The 15,749-nt window shown below is 59.5% G+C and overlaps 1 protein-coding gene across 2 annotated transcripts; it reads right to left on the reverse strand.

Moving 5' to 3' along the window:
* Nucleotides 1-72: 72 nt before the first annotated feature.
* On the reverse strand, nt 73-9,046 carry SH2D7 (SH2 domain containing 7). 2 transcript variants are annotated; one of them, XM_060617475.3, is made up of 6 exons: nt 8,819-9,046; nt 7,356-7,445; nt 4,398-4,563; nt 3,931-4,122; nt 1,888-2,574; nt 73-1,209 (listed from the first exon to the last, which is right to left on the reverse strand). In XM_060617475.3, the coding sequence occupies exons 1-6, from the start codon at nt 8,992-8,994 to the stop codon at nt 1,159-1,161; spliced, it is 1,362 nt and encodes a 453-aa protein (XP_060473458.2). In that variant the 5' UTR covers nt 8,995-9,046; the 3' UTR covers nt 73-1,158. The 2 variants fall into 2 exon arrangements, with proteins under 2 accessions (XP_060473458.2, XP_078305246.1); XM_078449120.2 differs by lacking the exon at nt 73-1,209 and having other exon boundaries at nt 1,637-2,574.
* Between the last annotated feature and the right edge of the window lie 6,703 nt (nt 9,047-15,749).

Here is a 15,749-nt window from a genome sequence, read left to right on the forward strand (position 1 = left end):
GGTCAAGTGTTGCCCTCCGGCTTTGGGCACGAACCTTTATTTCAACCTTTGTGCCTTTGGGAGGAAAACACATTGGTGCCCCAGATCCCCAAGGTGACAACCGTGTCCATTTCCCTCATGACAGTGGTCGTTCCAGTGACAATTTATGGAGCGTTTGCTAACCACGTGTCTGAACGGGGCTGCTGGCTGTACCCTTGTCCTACAAGGCCCCTGGAGGGGGCCTCTCAGCGGCACAGGCCGCCACAGTCCACAGGCGTGGCCTGAGCCAGCTCGGGGACACGGGCGGGGGCCACGGCACTCCCTCTGGGGGGGGGGGGTCAGTCTGCTTTCTGCCTCCGCCGCCTGCTCAGTCTTACACGAGGGGGACGCGTGGGGAAGAGGGACCCTGTGGGCGGGGACCCAGGGAGAGCGGGAGACAGGAGCGCCTGCGTCCAGAGGCGATCGCCCGGTCGGGCCGCCCGTCGGGTCTGGGTCTCAGGGGAGAGGTCTGAGAACTAGCCGGAGAGGCCAAGACCGGCCGGAGGCAGAGGGCAGGCGAGGGTGGCCCAGGCGTGCACCCGGGCTGAGCCCCGCAGCCAGCCGGGCCCGGCCTGCTTTACGGGGGTGTATGCGCAGGCTGTCAGCGTCATGTCAGGCAGCCTCCCGCTCCCCTCCGGGCCTGGGATTTCCCGTCCGTGCCAGGAAGGGCTTGGGTCAGGGCCGCCCGGCCTGCATGATCCGGCTGGGATGGGCGGGGGGCAGAGAAGGGCCAAGGGGGGCTGCCGCCGGGAGCCCGGCCCTCCAGGGTCAGAACCGTTGCCTCAGGCCGGGGCTTCCCCGGCGTGGCTCCGGCCGGCCACCCCTTTCTGCTGACGGGGCCACAGGAGGGAACCGGCTTGGGTCTCAGGAACAACCGCGTGGCCTTGCTCAGCCCGACAGAACGGCCGCCCCAGCGCAGGGCTGGCCGCGTGCTTGGTGACGGTCAGCGGGGTGGGGGGAGGGGCGGGCCGGTCAGCGAGCCCAGGCCTCAGGGTGCTCACCTTGGGGATGGGGGTGCTGACCCTACCTGTGGTCAGTCCCCCACCTCCCGGGCCTTCACCCCTCTTGGGGCCGGTGGGGGGCGCTGGGGAGGCGGGGGTGGGCCGCGGGCTCCCCGGGAAGCCCCCCGGCAGGCGCTCCTCAGGCTCTGTGCTTCTTGTCTGTGAAGAAGATCCTCCGGTGCTTGTCGGGCTGCAAAGAGGGAGAAGATGCTGGAGCCCGGGGCCCCTGGACAGGGGGAGGCCCGGCACGGCCTGCTGATTGCAGACTGGGGCCCCAGCCCAGGGAAGGCCGCACGGTGCCCCAAATCCCACCTCCAGTCCCCGGTTCTGGATGAAGGGTCTGTCCCTTGTGGCTGAGGGGAGGAAGGGGTCTCCCAGAGCTGGGGTGCGGCCAGGCCAGTACCCGTGGGGGGGAGGGGGGGAGGGTGGGGGTGTCCGTGGCACCAACAGGGACCAGAGAGGGTGTGGGACTTTGCAGGGGTGAGGGGGGGCTGCCACGGGATTCCTAGAGGGCCTGCCCACTGGCAGGGTCTGTGGTCCCGGGAGAGTCAGGGCCCCGCCCTGGGTGACCTGGGTCCCAGGATATGTGGGGTGGGGGTGGGGGGCACAGCTCCCAATCTACCTCTCAAGGCTCTGAGACCCCGGCAGTGGCCTGGACAGGGAAACCTGGTCTGTAGAGGAGGACCTCGGAAGGGCCCAGAGACCCCCCACCTTACATTCAAACGAGCACCTGTGAGCACAGGACAGAGCTGGAAAACTCTGGGTCCCTCTGGGCAGTCGCAGTGACCTGAGCTGCTCACGCATGAGGGCCACGGGTCCCTCTCACCAGCAGGGGCTGGCGGCCACCCCCTCCCACCACGGAGCCCACCTTGTGTGTCCGTCCGGTCTCCTTGCTCCTGGCTGCTGGGATTTGTTCACAGGTGTTTCTGGGCTCGGGGAGCCCCGGGGCCCCCGAGAGGCTCCCGTAACCGTAGACTGTGGATCCTGGCAGCTTGCTGGACGGGGCGCCCGTTCCGGGACGTGGGGGCCCGGCTGAGCTGCCCCAGCAAACTGGGGCCGGTGCCCGGGTGCCGCCTTCTTGGTCTGGCACGTTGCCGGGCTCTGGTGGGGGACCTGCCGTCTGTAGGAGCTCGTAGGCGTCTGCCGGGCTGTCCTGGGAGCAGGGCTGAGCCCTGTGGCTCAGCGTTGGAGACGCCTGGCTCCAGGTGGCAGCAGAGGATCCTAGGGCCTCAGAAGGGGGGGCCGGGAGGTAGCCCCGGGAAGTGGGAGGCACCACAGGACCCCGCTCCGGGCTCACCCCGGAGAGGGCGGGCCCTGGGCCGTCAGGCCTGTCCCGGCCTCCATCCGAGCGTCTCCTCGGGGGCCCCTCGCCTGGGGAGCAAGCCAGGCTGCCAACTGGGCCCGGGCCGTGCCTGCTGGACACCTCCGCGCCCAGGCCTGGCCGTGCCTGGTTCATCTTCCTCAGGTCTGAGTAGATGATGTCGTTGGGGCTTCCGAAAGACTCGTCCAGAAGGAGGGCGCTCCTCTCAGGGAGGGGAGGCACCCTGACAGGGACCTGGGGAGACAGAAAAGAAACTGGGCGTCTTGCAGGTGGCCTTGTCGCTAAGATGCCCTCAGGTGAGCGGAAGACTGTCTCGGACAAGCTGAGAGCCCCACACTGGCTCGGCCTACCTGCTGTGTGTCGGCGTTCGTCGCCATTCAGGTCCCCGCCGCCCCCGTACTCCTGAGTCTGGCCTCTGCCTTGGCATCCGAGGCCTGCCGTCGACGCCCAGACTCGTCCTGCCCTGTCCTCCCTGCACAGTGGTCCACTGGTCCCTCAGAGCCCCTGAGCCCACTCACGCGCCGCTCCCTCCCTCTAGAACAGACCACCCCCGAGTCCGTCATTTGGGTATTTATTCCACCAACGTTTACTGAGCAAACTGTGTGCCACACACTGTCCCAGGTGCCAAGGACTTCGTGGCGAGCATTCCCACTCTAAGCTGGGAGACGGGCAACGACCCACCCTGTTACGTCATCTAATACGACTGACTCACGATAACAGGCCACGAGATGATCGACTGTCGGGTCAGGATCAGTGGGACGAAGAAGAGTGAGGCAGGGTAATGGGATGGGCACAATGATGGGTGGGCAGGGCAGACTCTGGGCTTTCTGGAAAGATGGCATGCAAGCAGGGAATGGAGTGCGAGCTGCAGGCATCTGCAGGAAGGACATTGCAGCAAGGGCACAGCAAGTGCAAAGGCCCTGAGGTAGGAGCGAGGTTGGTGTGATCGGGGAAGATCCACAGGCCAGTGAGGCTGGACAAGAGCGAGAAGAGGGTGGGGGGTGCAGGAGCCCTGCTGAGGCCCCCACGGACCCTGGGGAAGGCCTCAGGCCTGGGGTGTGCTGTGATCTGTGTAGGAGGAAAACCTCCCTGAGCCCCTCTCAGGAGGTAAAGGCACCTCCCCTACAGTTTAGAGGAATTTTCAGGCATTTTTTTTGTATATAAATTTTTAAAAATATTTTCGAGAGAGAGGGGAGGGGGAAGGGCAGAGAGAGAGGAAGAGAGAGAGAGAGAGGATCCCAAGCAGGTTCTGCACTGACAGCACAGGGCCAGATGCGGGGCTCAAAAACCCACCAACCGTGAGATCACGACCTGAGCCGAAGTCAGATGCTCAACTGACTGAGCCCCCCAGGGGCCTCCTTTCGGGCATTTCTTACTCATTTTCTCATTCAAGCCTCAGGGGACCTTAGGAATGGTAAACTGAGGCACACAGCTAGAAAGACCCAGCCGAGGCTTGAACACATCCGGCTGGCCGGAGGCAGGCCCTGGCGTGGGTGAGCCCGCACTGCTCCGGGCCTGGCTCTCACACCCCGCAGCCCAAGGGCTGGGCCTGGGGACACGGGCACGGCCCCGCCCCGAGAGGCTCCTCACCGCCATGCATTTGTCCTCAGAGAAGCTGCGGGAACTCACGTCCAGGTTCTTCTTCGTGTGGAGGAAGGACACGGGTGGCTTTGGACAGGGGCAGGGGCTGGCAGCGTCGACTGGGCCCCTCGGGGCAGACGCCGTGGCAGGCGGATTTTCCAGGCCAGGGGTGATGGCATCGTACAGATCGCTGTCCTCCGGCTGGGGTGGTGGGGGCACAGCAGGCGTGTGGTCACGCACCCCTGGCCGGCCTCCAGCCTCCTGCCGGAGATTGCCATGTGCTCACCAGGCCCCTGACCTCAGGTGGGATGCTGCCTCGGTCTCCCCTTTCCAAATAGGGACCCCGAGCCGGCACCGAGTGCCCCTGGATGGCAGTGAGTGGGGAAGGCGAGTGCAGTCATGTGCCCCCGCGGCGGACACCCCAGGCCTGGGCGCCCTGCCCCACCGCCCCCACTCAGGAGGAGAGGAGTGCGTACCCGGGGGCAGGCAGCAGACAGGGTCTCCCCGAAAGGCTCAAACTGGACCTCCTGGTAATGGCGCACAAGCTCGGCCAGCGTGCCGTGGCTGCACGTGTCCCCCGAGACGAGGTAGCGCCGGTCGGGGAGCTGGTTGATGACAAAGTGCCGACAGCGGTCACTGCCCCTGCAACACAAGCACGTGTGACCTGGGGCTGTGGGCCGGGAGGGCGCGGGGTGGGGGCTTCAGGGCAGGGACTCAGGGCCCCCGAGGGTGCGGGGCGGGGGCCCCAGCACAGACTGCCCAGGCTGGCAGGTGGCCGTGCAGGGTCTGCACCCCTGGAGAGTGCCTGGGCCTGCTCCAGCAGCGGGGGCGGGGGGGCACTCACTGGGGTGCAGAATTTGAAGAGTCACCACAAAGCTCCGTAATCAAAATGACCAGTAAGGCAATATTCTAGAAAATTAAAATCGATACCAGAAGTTCTGTGATGGACAAAGTCTTAAGACAAGGTCCGACCCTGGGCACACACACACTCAGCCTCACTTGTCCGTCCCCCGCCCTCCCGTCCCCGCTGTAAAGATGGGGCTCCGGCCCCACCCCCGATCCAGCCTGTAAAACCCTGCCCCCCTCCTGTCCTCTTTCATGGAAGGATAATTCTACAGCGACACACACCCATGTCCCAACCGTGGGCAGCGACGGATTTCCACACGTGAACACGCCCAAGGGACCGGCACCCAGAGCAAAACCGGAAACACGTCCAGCTCCCCAGAGACCCCCTCCTGCCCCCTTCCAGCCTGGGCCCCGACCCCGCCGTCAGAGATCAGTTTGCGGGTCGTGGAACTTCACATAAATGGAATCAGTTTTCTTCTTTGACTCAACATGGTATCTTTGAGATTGATTCATGTCCGGGTGGAATTAGCTTCCTTCCTCCCCCACCGATGCGTAGTATTCCATTTAATGAAAAGATCCACAATCTACCCATTATGCTGGTGGACGTTTGGGTCCTTTCCAGATTGGGGGTGCTATACATACAGCTGCCGTGGACATTGTTTTACGTGTGTTCTGGCGAACGTGTGCGCTCACTTATGCTGGGAATACACCAAGGAGTATGCTGGTGGGGCCAGCACCCCCGTCCTTCCCTTGTAGCCCTTCGTTGTGGGTTCCGTTTGTATCTCCCTGTCACTGATGCTGCTGAATGCCGACACATTATGGTCCTTGGCGTATCCTCTTTTGTGAAGCGCCTGTCAAGTCTTTTGCCTTTATCATATTGTCTTCGTCTTATTGATTTGCGGGAGCTCTTGATATATTCCGGTACGAGTCCTTTGTTAGATACATGTAATACAATACATAACTTCTCCAACTCTCTGGTTTGTCCCTTATTCACTTAACGACATCTTTTGATTAACAAAAGACTCAGTTTTAAAGAAATCTGATTTATCAACCTTCTCTTTTATGGTTAGTAGCTTTGTGTCTTAAGAATTGTTTGCCTTTCTCCAAGTCTTGAAAAAGTTTCCCGTTTTCTTTTAGGATCGTACTGTTTTGGGACACCTGGGTGGCTCAGTCGGGTGAGCGTCCAACTCATGATTTGGGCTCAGGTCATGATCTCATGGTTTGTGAGTTTGAGCCCCACGTTGGGCTCTGTGTTGAAATCATGGAGCCTGCTTGGGATTCTCTCTCTCTCTCTCTCTCTCTCTTTCTCTTTCTCTCTCCCTCTCCCTCTGCCCCTCCCCTGCTCGTTCACACAAGCTCTTTCTCTCAAAATAAATAAATAAACTTAGAAAAAAGAGAAGTGTACTATTTTGCTTTTCTCACCGGGATCTGTGGTCCGTCTAGAATTAGTTTTTGCGTGCGGTGTGGATGGGCAGGCCCTTGCTTTCTGGCTGGATATCTAGTTGCTTCCCCACCACTTACTGCCTTCCCCACAGAACTGCTGTACATCAGGCGACCGAATGTGTGGGACTGTTTCTGGACCGTGTGGTGCTCCACGGATCGATCCATTCCCAGAGCTGAGTCCACCAAAGATCATGTTAGGAAAAAAGAGCCTTGATGCTAAAAAGACATTTGAAAACTGCTGAGCTCACGTGTTTCAAAGTACTTAGCGTAGTACCGGGCACGTAGAATAATAGTGTCTTAATAATGACTGATGTTTATTTAGTCCTTACGATGTTCCAAGCACTGTTCAACGTATAAACTCATCCAACACGTTCGGCAATCCTACAAAGAAGATACTACAACGTTCCCATTTTACAGATGAAGAAACAGAGGCGCAGAGGGAAGGTTAGGATCTGAGGTGCAGCGGTCTGAGCAGGCGATAATTTTGAATCTGATCCCAGGCCTCTGAGGTTGGCCCTGGAGCCCTGGCCCCCCCTTCCTGACCGGGGGAGGGGACTTCTCTCTTCCTGCCTTCCCCCACGCAACCTCCTCTCCGGACCGGGTCTGATGTCACCATCTCCGCTCCGTCCTGGCTGTCCTGCCCCCTCTCCTGTACCGTAGCCCAGCCCTCGTCATCTCACAGGGCGCTTGGGCCTCCCCGCGCAGGCTGGCCGGAGAGCCCTCGAACCGTGCGAGCCCCCCTCCACAGGAGCCTGCGCCCTGCCACCCCGGCCACCGCGCCTCCCCCAAGCCCGCAGTCTGCCCTGCCCCTGTACCTTTGCACGTGCGGCCCCATCGGCTGGAAAGGCCCTCCTGGACTCCCATCGTACCCTCTTTCATCCCTGGCAGATGGCTCAAGCTTCACTTCCGGGAAGCCCCCCAGCCCCCCCCCAGGGGACGCTCTCTCCTGCTCCCGGTCCGCTCCCTTTGAAGGCCGGGGCTGCCTCCTAGGGCCAGTGCTGCTCAGGAAACGTCCGCTGAGCCTGTGATCGGCGGACAGGGTGGGAGACCGCGCCCGGGGAAAGCCGAGCCCTGTGGCCTGTCGGGCCCCTGTGATTATCTGCATGGCCGCGTTGCGGGGGCCTCACAGACGGCTCCTCTCCTACCTGTAGGACAGGATGTAGCTGGTGGCCCGGTCGCTGAGGCGGATGAGGAAGGAGCCCAGAGCTTCGTCCCCAAGCAGCTTCTCCGTCTGCCTGGGCAGAGGATGTGCAGTTAACCGGGGCCTGTGCCCTTCCGGCTGGCTGGCCCCGGGCCTGCCTCGGAGTCCCTGCTGGCCATGCCCTTGGGCTCCAGACCCAGTGCACACCCCTCCAACCCTCTGTAGAAGGCTCTCTCAGACCTTCGGCTGGGACTGAGCTCTGTCCCGGCTCAGTCAGGCAAACTCAAGACTTACTCTTGGGCTGGGTTGGAGTCCCGACCCCACCGCCCCCCACCACCCTCACTGGCAGGCACAATAGCCGCTGACCCTGGCCACCCACTCTGCACCTGAATGGCTCTGTGGTAAGAATGAATCCATATAGCTAGAGATCTTTAGTTTCGGGGAGCTCCCTGCCACAGGACCACTCTGTACCGTTGTGCACGTTGTGCACTACACAAGAAGTTTCTGCAGGGAGGAGGTGCTATTATGTCTGGAGCCCGGTCACAACAGCAACCCCTAGGTCCTCGTCTCCCCTGCATGTCCCTTCCAGCCCTAGGCAGCTCTGGGTATTCCTGAACGGTGCCAAGTATTTTGGAGACGTGGTGGAAAATTCCAGCTACCTTCTGTCTTGGCAGTAGGTAGACCACTTGCTCCGCAGATACTGAGTGCCTACTCTGTGAAGGCCTACTGCAGGTTTTACCCAGCCCAGCGCTGAATGAAAATGCAGAGCCCCGGGGTGCCTGGGGGCTCCGTCAGTTAAGCATCCGACGTGGGCTCAGGTCATGATCTCGCGGTTTGTGAGTTCAAGCCCCGCGTCGGGCTCTGTGCTGACGGCTAGGAGCCTGGAGCCTCCTTCGGATTCTGTGTCTCCCTCTCTCTGACCCTCCCCTGTTCATGCTCTGCCTCTCTCTCAAAAAATAAACATTTAAAAAAATTAAAAAAGAAAGTGTGGATCCCCTTGCTCAAAAAGTAAGCATTTCAAGACGGGGACCGCAAAGGGCTAAGTTGAGTGCGGGACCCCCGAGGGCTGCTGGCCGGTGTGTGCTGTGGGACGGCCAGGCTGACTGCTGTCCCTCCTTTCCTGCTCTGGCAGGTTACAGATCCCACACCGCAGCCTTTATTCCAGAGTGAGGGCACGTCCAGGTTTGCCCGGGACGACCCCCACCCCAAATGGCTCTGTCGGCCTCCTTATGAGCAGTGTTCTGGTTGGGGGACGGGTGACACGGCCCCCGGTCACTCACCCGGTTCTCTGGGCCCGGTCTGCACTCACCCTGCACCTGCCTCTCGGTCAGAGTGGGGGCCGGCGTGCCCCCCGCCCTGCCCCCAGGAGCGGACCCAGGAGCCAGGCTTGTCCCAGGGCCCCCAGACCACTCTAGTGGCCCCAAGGGGCTGTGGGTCTTGCTGGGCATGTGGACGGGGCAGCCTTACTTGCGGGTGACGAATCCGTGAAACCAGGGGGGCAGGACTCCGTCGTGCAGAATGAGGGGCGCCTGTGTCTCCATGAACCACGTCCAGGCCAGCTCCTGCAGCTTGGCCAGGGCCTGGCTGTCCCCCACCTCTTTGGGCCCCTTCCCCTGGCCGGGCTGCTTCAGGCCGCCCTCCATCGTGGCCAGCACCCCCTGGAAGCAGAGTGCAGACCGCCCACACGCCTCTATATCTGCGCGCCCCGCTCATTTGCCTGAGTCCCTGCCCTCCCCGCCGCCTGCCGCACAGGAGCCCTATTGTCACCTCTGGCCGGCTCTCCTTCCTGACTCTGGGGCGGACACCTGGTCACATTAGTAGTGAGCGGGGGGTGGTGGATAGGGGAGGAGACCTCAGACTTCCTGGCCCCTCGCCCCCAACCTCCAGTCTCTGCCCTGGCCGACGTCCTCAGCCCGGCCACCATTATTAGCTGGGCAGTGGAACTAAATTCTAGTTCCCTCTCCCTCATGGAGGCCACTTGTGTTTTGGTGAAGTTCTGTGCTGATTAATCTCCTTCCACTCAAGATTTATTGAGTGTCTACCGTGTGCACGAACCCTGGGCTGTGGGCATAAAGTCGTGCCCCAAACAGCATTTCACCCTCCTGGCACGTATATTCTAGCTGGGGCGGGAGGGTGGGACGGAGACCTGAGGGGTCCACATAGAGAATGTGCTGTGGGGGGGTAGTGTGCATCCCGATGACGAGGGAGAGGGAGGAGGGGCTCGCACTACTCAGATGGGGGTAGGGACAGGGGCGGGGGCCGCAGGAGCCTTGCCCGGGGGGAGGCCCCGGAGCGGGCAGGTGCCCGGGGAGAGACGCTGCTCGCCAGCAGAGGGATGAGGAGGGTCTTTGCCGGAGGCTCATGTCGGGGAGCCGAGGGGCCTCTGGTGTAGACGGGCCCCCTGGAAGGGCCAGGAGGAGGTTAGGGTATAGGATACCTGCTCATCCGTGAATCCCTCGCGTGATCCTGAGCCCCACGGCGGAAACCCAGGCCTGCTCGACATCCGGGCAGCAGGTGCACAGGGCCAGCCCCAGGGAGAGGCTCCAGGTTGGGGGTCCTACCTCCACGAGACCCCAGGCCCTTCGCGACTACGTTGCTGCAGGGAGGGAGCTCCATTTCGTCGCGTGTAAAATGGGAGCAGAAGCAGCAGCTGCTCTTTGCGGGGTCGTGAGGACAGACGGTTAAGGTGACACACGTGGACATTCAAATCCAGACGGCGCTGCAAGGTGGTGGCAGACGCAGGGACAGCGGCTGCCTGGGGGAGCTCGTGGCCAGGAGGCGCAAGGAGTGGCCAGGAGCCACTGGCATCCTTCCCTGGGTCCGGGCGCCGCGTGACCGCAACGTGTCCCCCTGTGGTTCCCGGAGCTCTGCACCCCGGGTCTGGCCCTCTGCCGTTTATGTTCCGGCCGTGGGACCCTGAGCAAGGGATTGACCTTCGCTGGGCTGCAGCGTTGCCTCTGCAGCAGGGCCAACGCTCCCGTGGCAGGAAGGTGGACGAGCAAAGTCCCAGTGATGGTGCTGGGAGTCTCAGAAAGAGACGGAACCAGCCGCTACTTTGACCGTGAGCGTGCCCTGACCTCACGGCTCTGAATCGCGGTTGTTAGAGCTCCACGTGCTCATCCCAAGTCAAGATCAAAAGCCTCTGGCGGCCGTGTGACGCACACAGTCGTGAAACTCCCCACCGCCCCCATCTCGGAGTCTCCGTTTCCACGTCCACAGAAAGGGTGCCAGGCGGTCCAGTCGCCCCCCCAGGGACGGAGAGACATCCGCAGGGCGTGTCCTCTGCCCAGGGACAGGCGCACCAAGTGCTTCCGGAGGGTCAGCTACTGGGCACATCACCTTCAGGAACAGTTAATTTCCAGCCTTGATAGCGAGGCTCCAGCCAGGGGGCCCGGGACCGACACAGGCACGCAGGCAGTTCTAACCGGTCGTCCTGCCACAGATACAAGCCTGGAAAATACTGGGCTCAGAATGGAAATCTCAAGGACGAAAATTTTCTACATGGGGACGGGGGGCGGCGGGGGGGGGGGGGGGGGCGGTGTGTGGATTATATCTTTATTTTCCCTAATCTCTAACTGAAATTCAGCAATTTCTCCCATGACTGGTGCAGAGAACAAGGCTCATTCGTGCTCACATCACCTGTGACTTTGTCACCAACAGAAATGACGAGACATTTGCACGTGCAGCTACTGCAGACATCTGGAGACGCTGGATGTTTCTCCTCGTTGCGTCAAAATGATAGTAGTCGGACCCGACACCGGATCTTGTGTTTTAACACGCTAATCAAGAAACACGTCGTTTCTACACCACAGATATTTCACCAACCCTATTCCAGGGTAATTGATCTCCACCCTAATGCTACGTATTTTACCACGCGTGTTTGAAGACACTTTTCCGAGAAGAAGCGTGCGGCCTTCACTGGACACCAAGGGGGCCCGGGGCTCAGCAAAGGCGAAGGAAGCTGGGGTTTACCGCCGGAGCGGAGCCCTGCAAGTATTCAAATGCAAAGAAATGTGTCTCTATAATTTTCCATCAGGTTCTGTCTTCCCACCTCCCTTTCAGGCAGGACACCCTGGTGAGCAGAACCTGGTCGTTTGCATGAGAAGACAAAGGCGGTTTGTGACAGAGGGGCCGGGGCCAGGGTTCTGAAGTCAGGCAAACAGCTGGGAGCCTGTGTCTGTGCTCAGAGGAACCCCGGGCCCAGGTCTGGCGGCATCAGGAGCCCCCCGAAGGACTGGGGTGGGTGATCTCTGATGGTGCTTCGCACCCCACTGCTCAGCCTTGCCCCCCCCCCCCCGCCCCCCGCCCTGACCTGTGCTTACCTTTGGGCCGGGCCAGGCACAGAGGTGACCCTGGCGTGGCCCTGCCCCTTACAGTCCCCCTCCCCGGGGTGCCCTGAGGGGCACAGGCTCTAGGGTCACACTGACGGGCCTAGGACCCTGGCCCCTTGCTGGCTCTGCGGCTTTGAGGGGGTGCTTAACCTCCCCGCTCGGCGTCTCTATCATCGACGGAGGGGAGAAGCCCACCCAGCAGGGTTTGGGGACTCAGAAGCCGATCCAGGTGATAGGGCAGCAGGAAGGCAGCTGCATCTGTCGGCTGGGGAGTCTTCCAAAGCCACGTCTGTCTGTCTGATCAAAACCTCCCCGTGCTGGGCTCTCCTCCCCGGGTCATGCTCCTCCCGTAGGACCCAGGGATGCTCATGGGCCATCCAGGAAGTGACTCCTGCCTGCGGGGGCCTAGCTCACCCTCCTGGGAGGTCACCCCCAGGTCTGCCCGGCCGTTCCACCTGAGGACCCCACACCAACCCTCCGTGAGTCCACGTACTGGGAATGGGATGCCAGCGAGGCCTTTCAGGGAATCCTGGTCATGCGTGTGGCCGTTTTCACACCCTTCATATCCTGGCAGTGGGCACAGATTTGCTCCCTAACACGAGGGGGTGGAGAACAAACAGGCCGTTTTCTTTCTTCTCAAATTGTCCGCCTCAGTCTCCACTCTCCTCTGTGCCGAGAACGGGCCGGGCTACGGTTAGACGCTCAACAGGCATGTTTTAAATTATTATTCCGATGCATGATACACCCACATGCCTTTAAAAAATAAAAAAAATATTAAAAAGTTGGCATGCCTGGGTGGCTCAGGCGGTCGAGTGTCTGACTTCGGCTCGGGTTATGAGCCGGGGGCTCAGCTAGTCGGTTCGAGCCCCGCATCGGGTCCTGTGCTGACAGCTCGGAGCCTGGAGCCTGCTTCGGATTCTGTGTCTCCCTCTGTCTCTGCCCCTCCCCCTACTCACACTCTGTCTCTCACTGTCTCAAATCTAAACACTGAAAAAAAATTTTTTTAAATATATTAAAAAGTATCCATAAAAACATTTCCGCCCCAGCATTAAATGCCGTTGTGCCCAGGTCCTCCTCGACCCCAAAGGCGCTACCCTTTCCTGACCGTCCTTCCTGGGTTTCTCTGTGCGCGACCAAGTCTGTATGTACGTCTCCTCTCTTACATAAAGGGCAGGGTCTACACGGTGCTTAGTGTATGTCCAGAGGTTTGCTTTGTAAAACATGTTAATTCTGTACCTGGGAGCTCGGCTGCAAGAGGACTCGTGGGGCAGCTACAGTTTCCTCGCACTGTAAGTTTTGTAACCCGCCCCCACAGGAGGCCATTTGGTGGTTTCTAAGGCGCTCCTATTTGCAGCACGGACTTGACCGCACAAGAGTGAGAACACCCACGGATGCCTTCCCGCCAGCGGGGTCCCTCCGTTCAGAGGGCGCTTGCATTTGGAGTGCTGATAGATGTCGCCAACTCGATTGCCTTCTTTGAGGGCTGGATTCATTAACGCTTGGTAACGCTGAATGAACAGGTAGATGAATGGGTAATATTTTCAAGCTTAGTCATTGCGTGGCTGCTGGCTTGCAAGGAAAACTGGGGGAGGGGCTGCTGTGGATCCGGAGGGGTCGCCACTGTCACTACGAGTTTTTCCGGCCCCTCGGTGCAGCTGAGCAAGTTTCTTTCTGCACAGCTACTGGGGTGGGGGGGGGGGTACCCAGAGATGCCATTCCGGCCACCCTCCCACCCCACACGGGCAGCTCGGCTGTACCCACAGCACGCTGGCCGAGCACTGGGAACCTGACAAGGGCTTATAAAAACATCTGTAACCTGGGGCGCCTGGGTGGCTCAGTCGGTTGAGCGTCCGACCTCGGCTCAGGTCATGATCTCACAGCTTGTGGGTTTGAGCCCCGTGTCAGGCTCTGTGCTGACAGCTGGGAGTCTGGAGCTGCTTCAGATTCTGTGTCTCCCTTTCTCTCTGCCCCTCCCCTGCTCATGCTCTGTCTCTCCCTGTCTCTCAAAAATGAATAAATGTTAAAAAAAATTTTTTTTAATTAAAACAAATTAAAAAAAAAAAAAGCAAAAAAACCAAAAACGTCTGTGACCCGAATGAAGAAACACCTCCAACCCAAAACAGTACTGGCTCTGAAGTCCCAAGAGAAAGTTGTAAAGTCACAATGAACACGTGTGTGAGTAAATGTCTATGCGATGGAATATTCATGGAAGGTTCATCGCATTCGATGAGGGTTTGGGGGTCAGATTATCTGACCCCACCAGAGTCCCCGAGTGTGTGGGAAAACTGCCAAGACATCATCACCAGTTGTCAGTTCAATGAATTCTCAAAGCCAAATCTTTCCAAAGCAAATTCATAAACATAATATTTTCCCAAAAGCTCAAAGCAAAAGAAATATATGTATATGTTTACACACAGTTTATCATGTAAAATGTGACTGCCATTACAAAATTAGACACATTTGCTACGAAGTGATATGAGGATTCCCAAGAGCGCCTCGGGCCTCCCACGGTCTTAAGGGCACGGCCAGCGCACCTGCTCCACAAGCCCCTGCTGTGGGCTCCTGACCACTGAGCTGTGGCCTCCTGACCACCCAGAGGGAAGGGAAACCCCCTCAGACCAGCGGGCTTCCCCGTCGACTGTCAGTTTTCACGGCAAAGACGAGTTAATTTCTCTATAGATTATCTGGCCTCCCCAGTGAGGAGTTGTGAGCCCGGCACAAAAATGAAAATCTGCAGGATTTGCATGCTGTGTGCTCGTGAGGCCTGAGTAAGGGACAGCCAGCGCGAGGCCAGCTTAGGGCCCACCGGCAAGAGCAGGGCTCTAAGAGCACATGTTAAGAACGCTTGTTGGGGCGCCTGGGTGGCTCAGTCGGTTAGGTGTCTGACTTCAGCCCAGGTCACGATCTCGCGGTTCATGGGTTCAAGCCCCGCGTCGGGCTCTGTGCTGACAGTTTAGAGCCTGGAGCCTGCTTCGGATTCTGTGTCTCCCTTTCTGTCTGCACCTCCCCCTTTTATGGTCTGTCTCTCTCTCTCTAAAATAATTAAAACATTAAAAAAAAAATGATGGTGGGGCACCTGGGTGGCTCGGTCAGTTAAGCGTCTGACTTCGGCTCAGGTCATGATCTCGCAGTCCGTGAGTTCGAGCCCCACGTCGGGCTCTGTGCCGACAGCTCGGAGCCTGGAGCCTGCTTCGGATTCTGTGTCTCTCTGTCTCTCTCTCTGCCCCTTCACGCTCTGTCTGTCTCTGTCTCAAAAATAAAAATAAAAACATTAAAAAAAAAAAAGAACACTTGTGCTACTGCCTCGGAGGCCAGATGGCTGCCCTGGGGCCTGGCACACAGGACACCTGCCCCCTCCCCCACAGCTGGGACAACAGCCCGACAGTGGGTCTGTAAGGATGCTTGAGTCCCTACTGTGCGCCAGGCACGTCAAATACAAGCACACACGATTTCACGTTTGCCTCAGGCACTAGACGTGGACGACAGAGCCTGCTTGTCCCCACTGTGAAGACAGGAAACTGAGACCCGGGACTAGAGACAGACACGCTGCACCCGCCTGCCCGCCCCCCCCCTTGCTCCCGCCACTGCCCCTGCCCGGGGCTCTTGCCCTGCTACTCAAACTCTGTGCGCACCTCAACAATGCATCGAATCAAAATTAATAGATATTTAGCCAATATTTCAAACTTCAAAATACAAAAGAAAGTCCAGATAGGCTCTTTCGGGGTCTCCTTACTGCCTGTCATCACATCCTGTCTTCAGGGGGGTCCCTCCCAGCTCCTGGCTCCTCAGTGCTTGGCTTGCGTGAGCATCTCTTAAACTCCTTTTGGAGGCCCCTTCACTGAATCAGGGTGATGTCTGAACTCTGTTCGAACAGCCCCTCTTCGAGTGGTCACTTGAAATGCCCCCACCGCCCAGGCGGGCCCCACAGGCAGAGAATTCGGTGCCTAGAAGTTGTGTGAGGAGGGGGGTGGAATCTGAGGGCAGGGGGCCTAGGGAGAGGAGCCCCGAAGGCAGGTGGGCCCGGGTCCTGAGCACAGAGCCAGGCTGAGGAGCAGGACAGGAAACAG

The sequence above is a fragment of the Panthera onca genome, chromosome B3, assembly GCF_046562875.1.
Source record: "Panthera onca isolate mPanOnc1 chromosome B3, mPanOnc1 haplotype 2, whole genome shotgun sequence".
Taxonomy (NCBI): Eukaryota; Metazoa; Chordata; class Mammalia; order Carnivora; family Felidae; genus Panthera; species Panthera onca.

Bases quoted from the DNA above. Each gene is read 5' to 3' on its own strand.
- SH2D7 (XM_078449120.2), bottom strand. From the start codon at position 8,994: ATGGAGGGCGGCCTGAAGCAGCCCGGCCAGGGGAAGGGGCCCAAAGAG. The intron at 4,564-7,355 runs GTAGGAGAGGAG...CTTGTGTTGCAG, and splicing joins AGCTACATCCTGTCCTACAG to GGGCAGTGACCGCTGTCGGC. The intron at 4,123-4,397 runs GTACGCACTCCT...CCACCACCCCAG, and splicing joins TGTCTGCTGCCTGCCCCCGG to CCGGAGGACAGCGATCTGTA.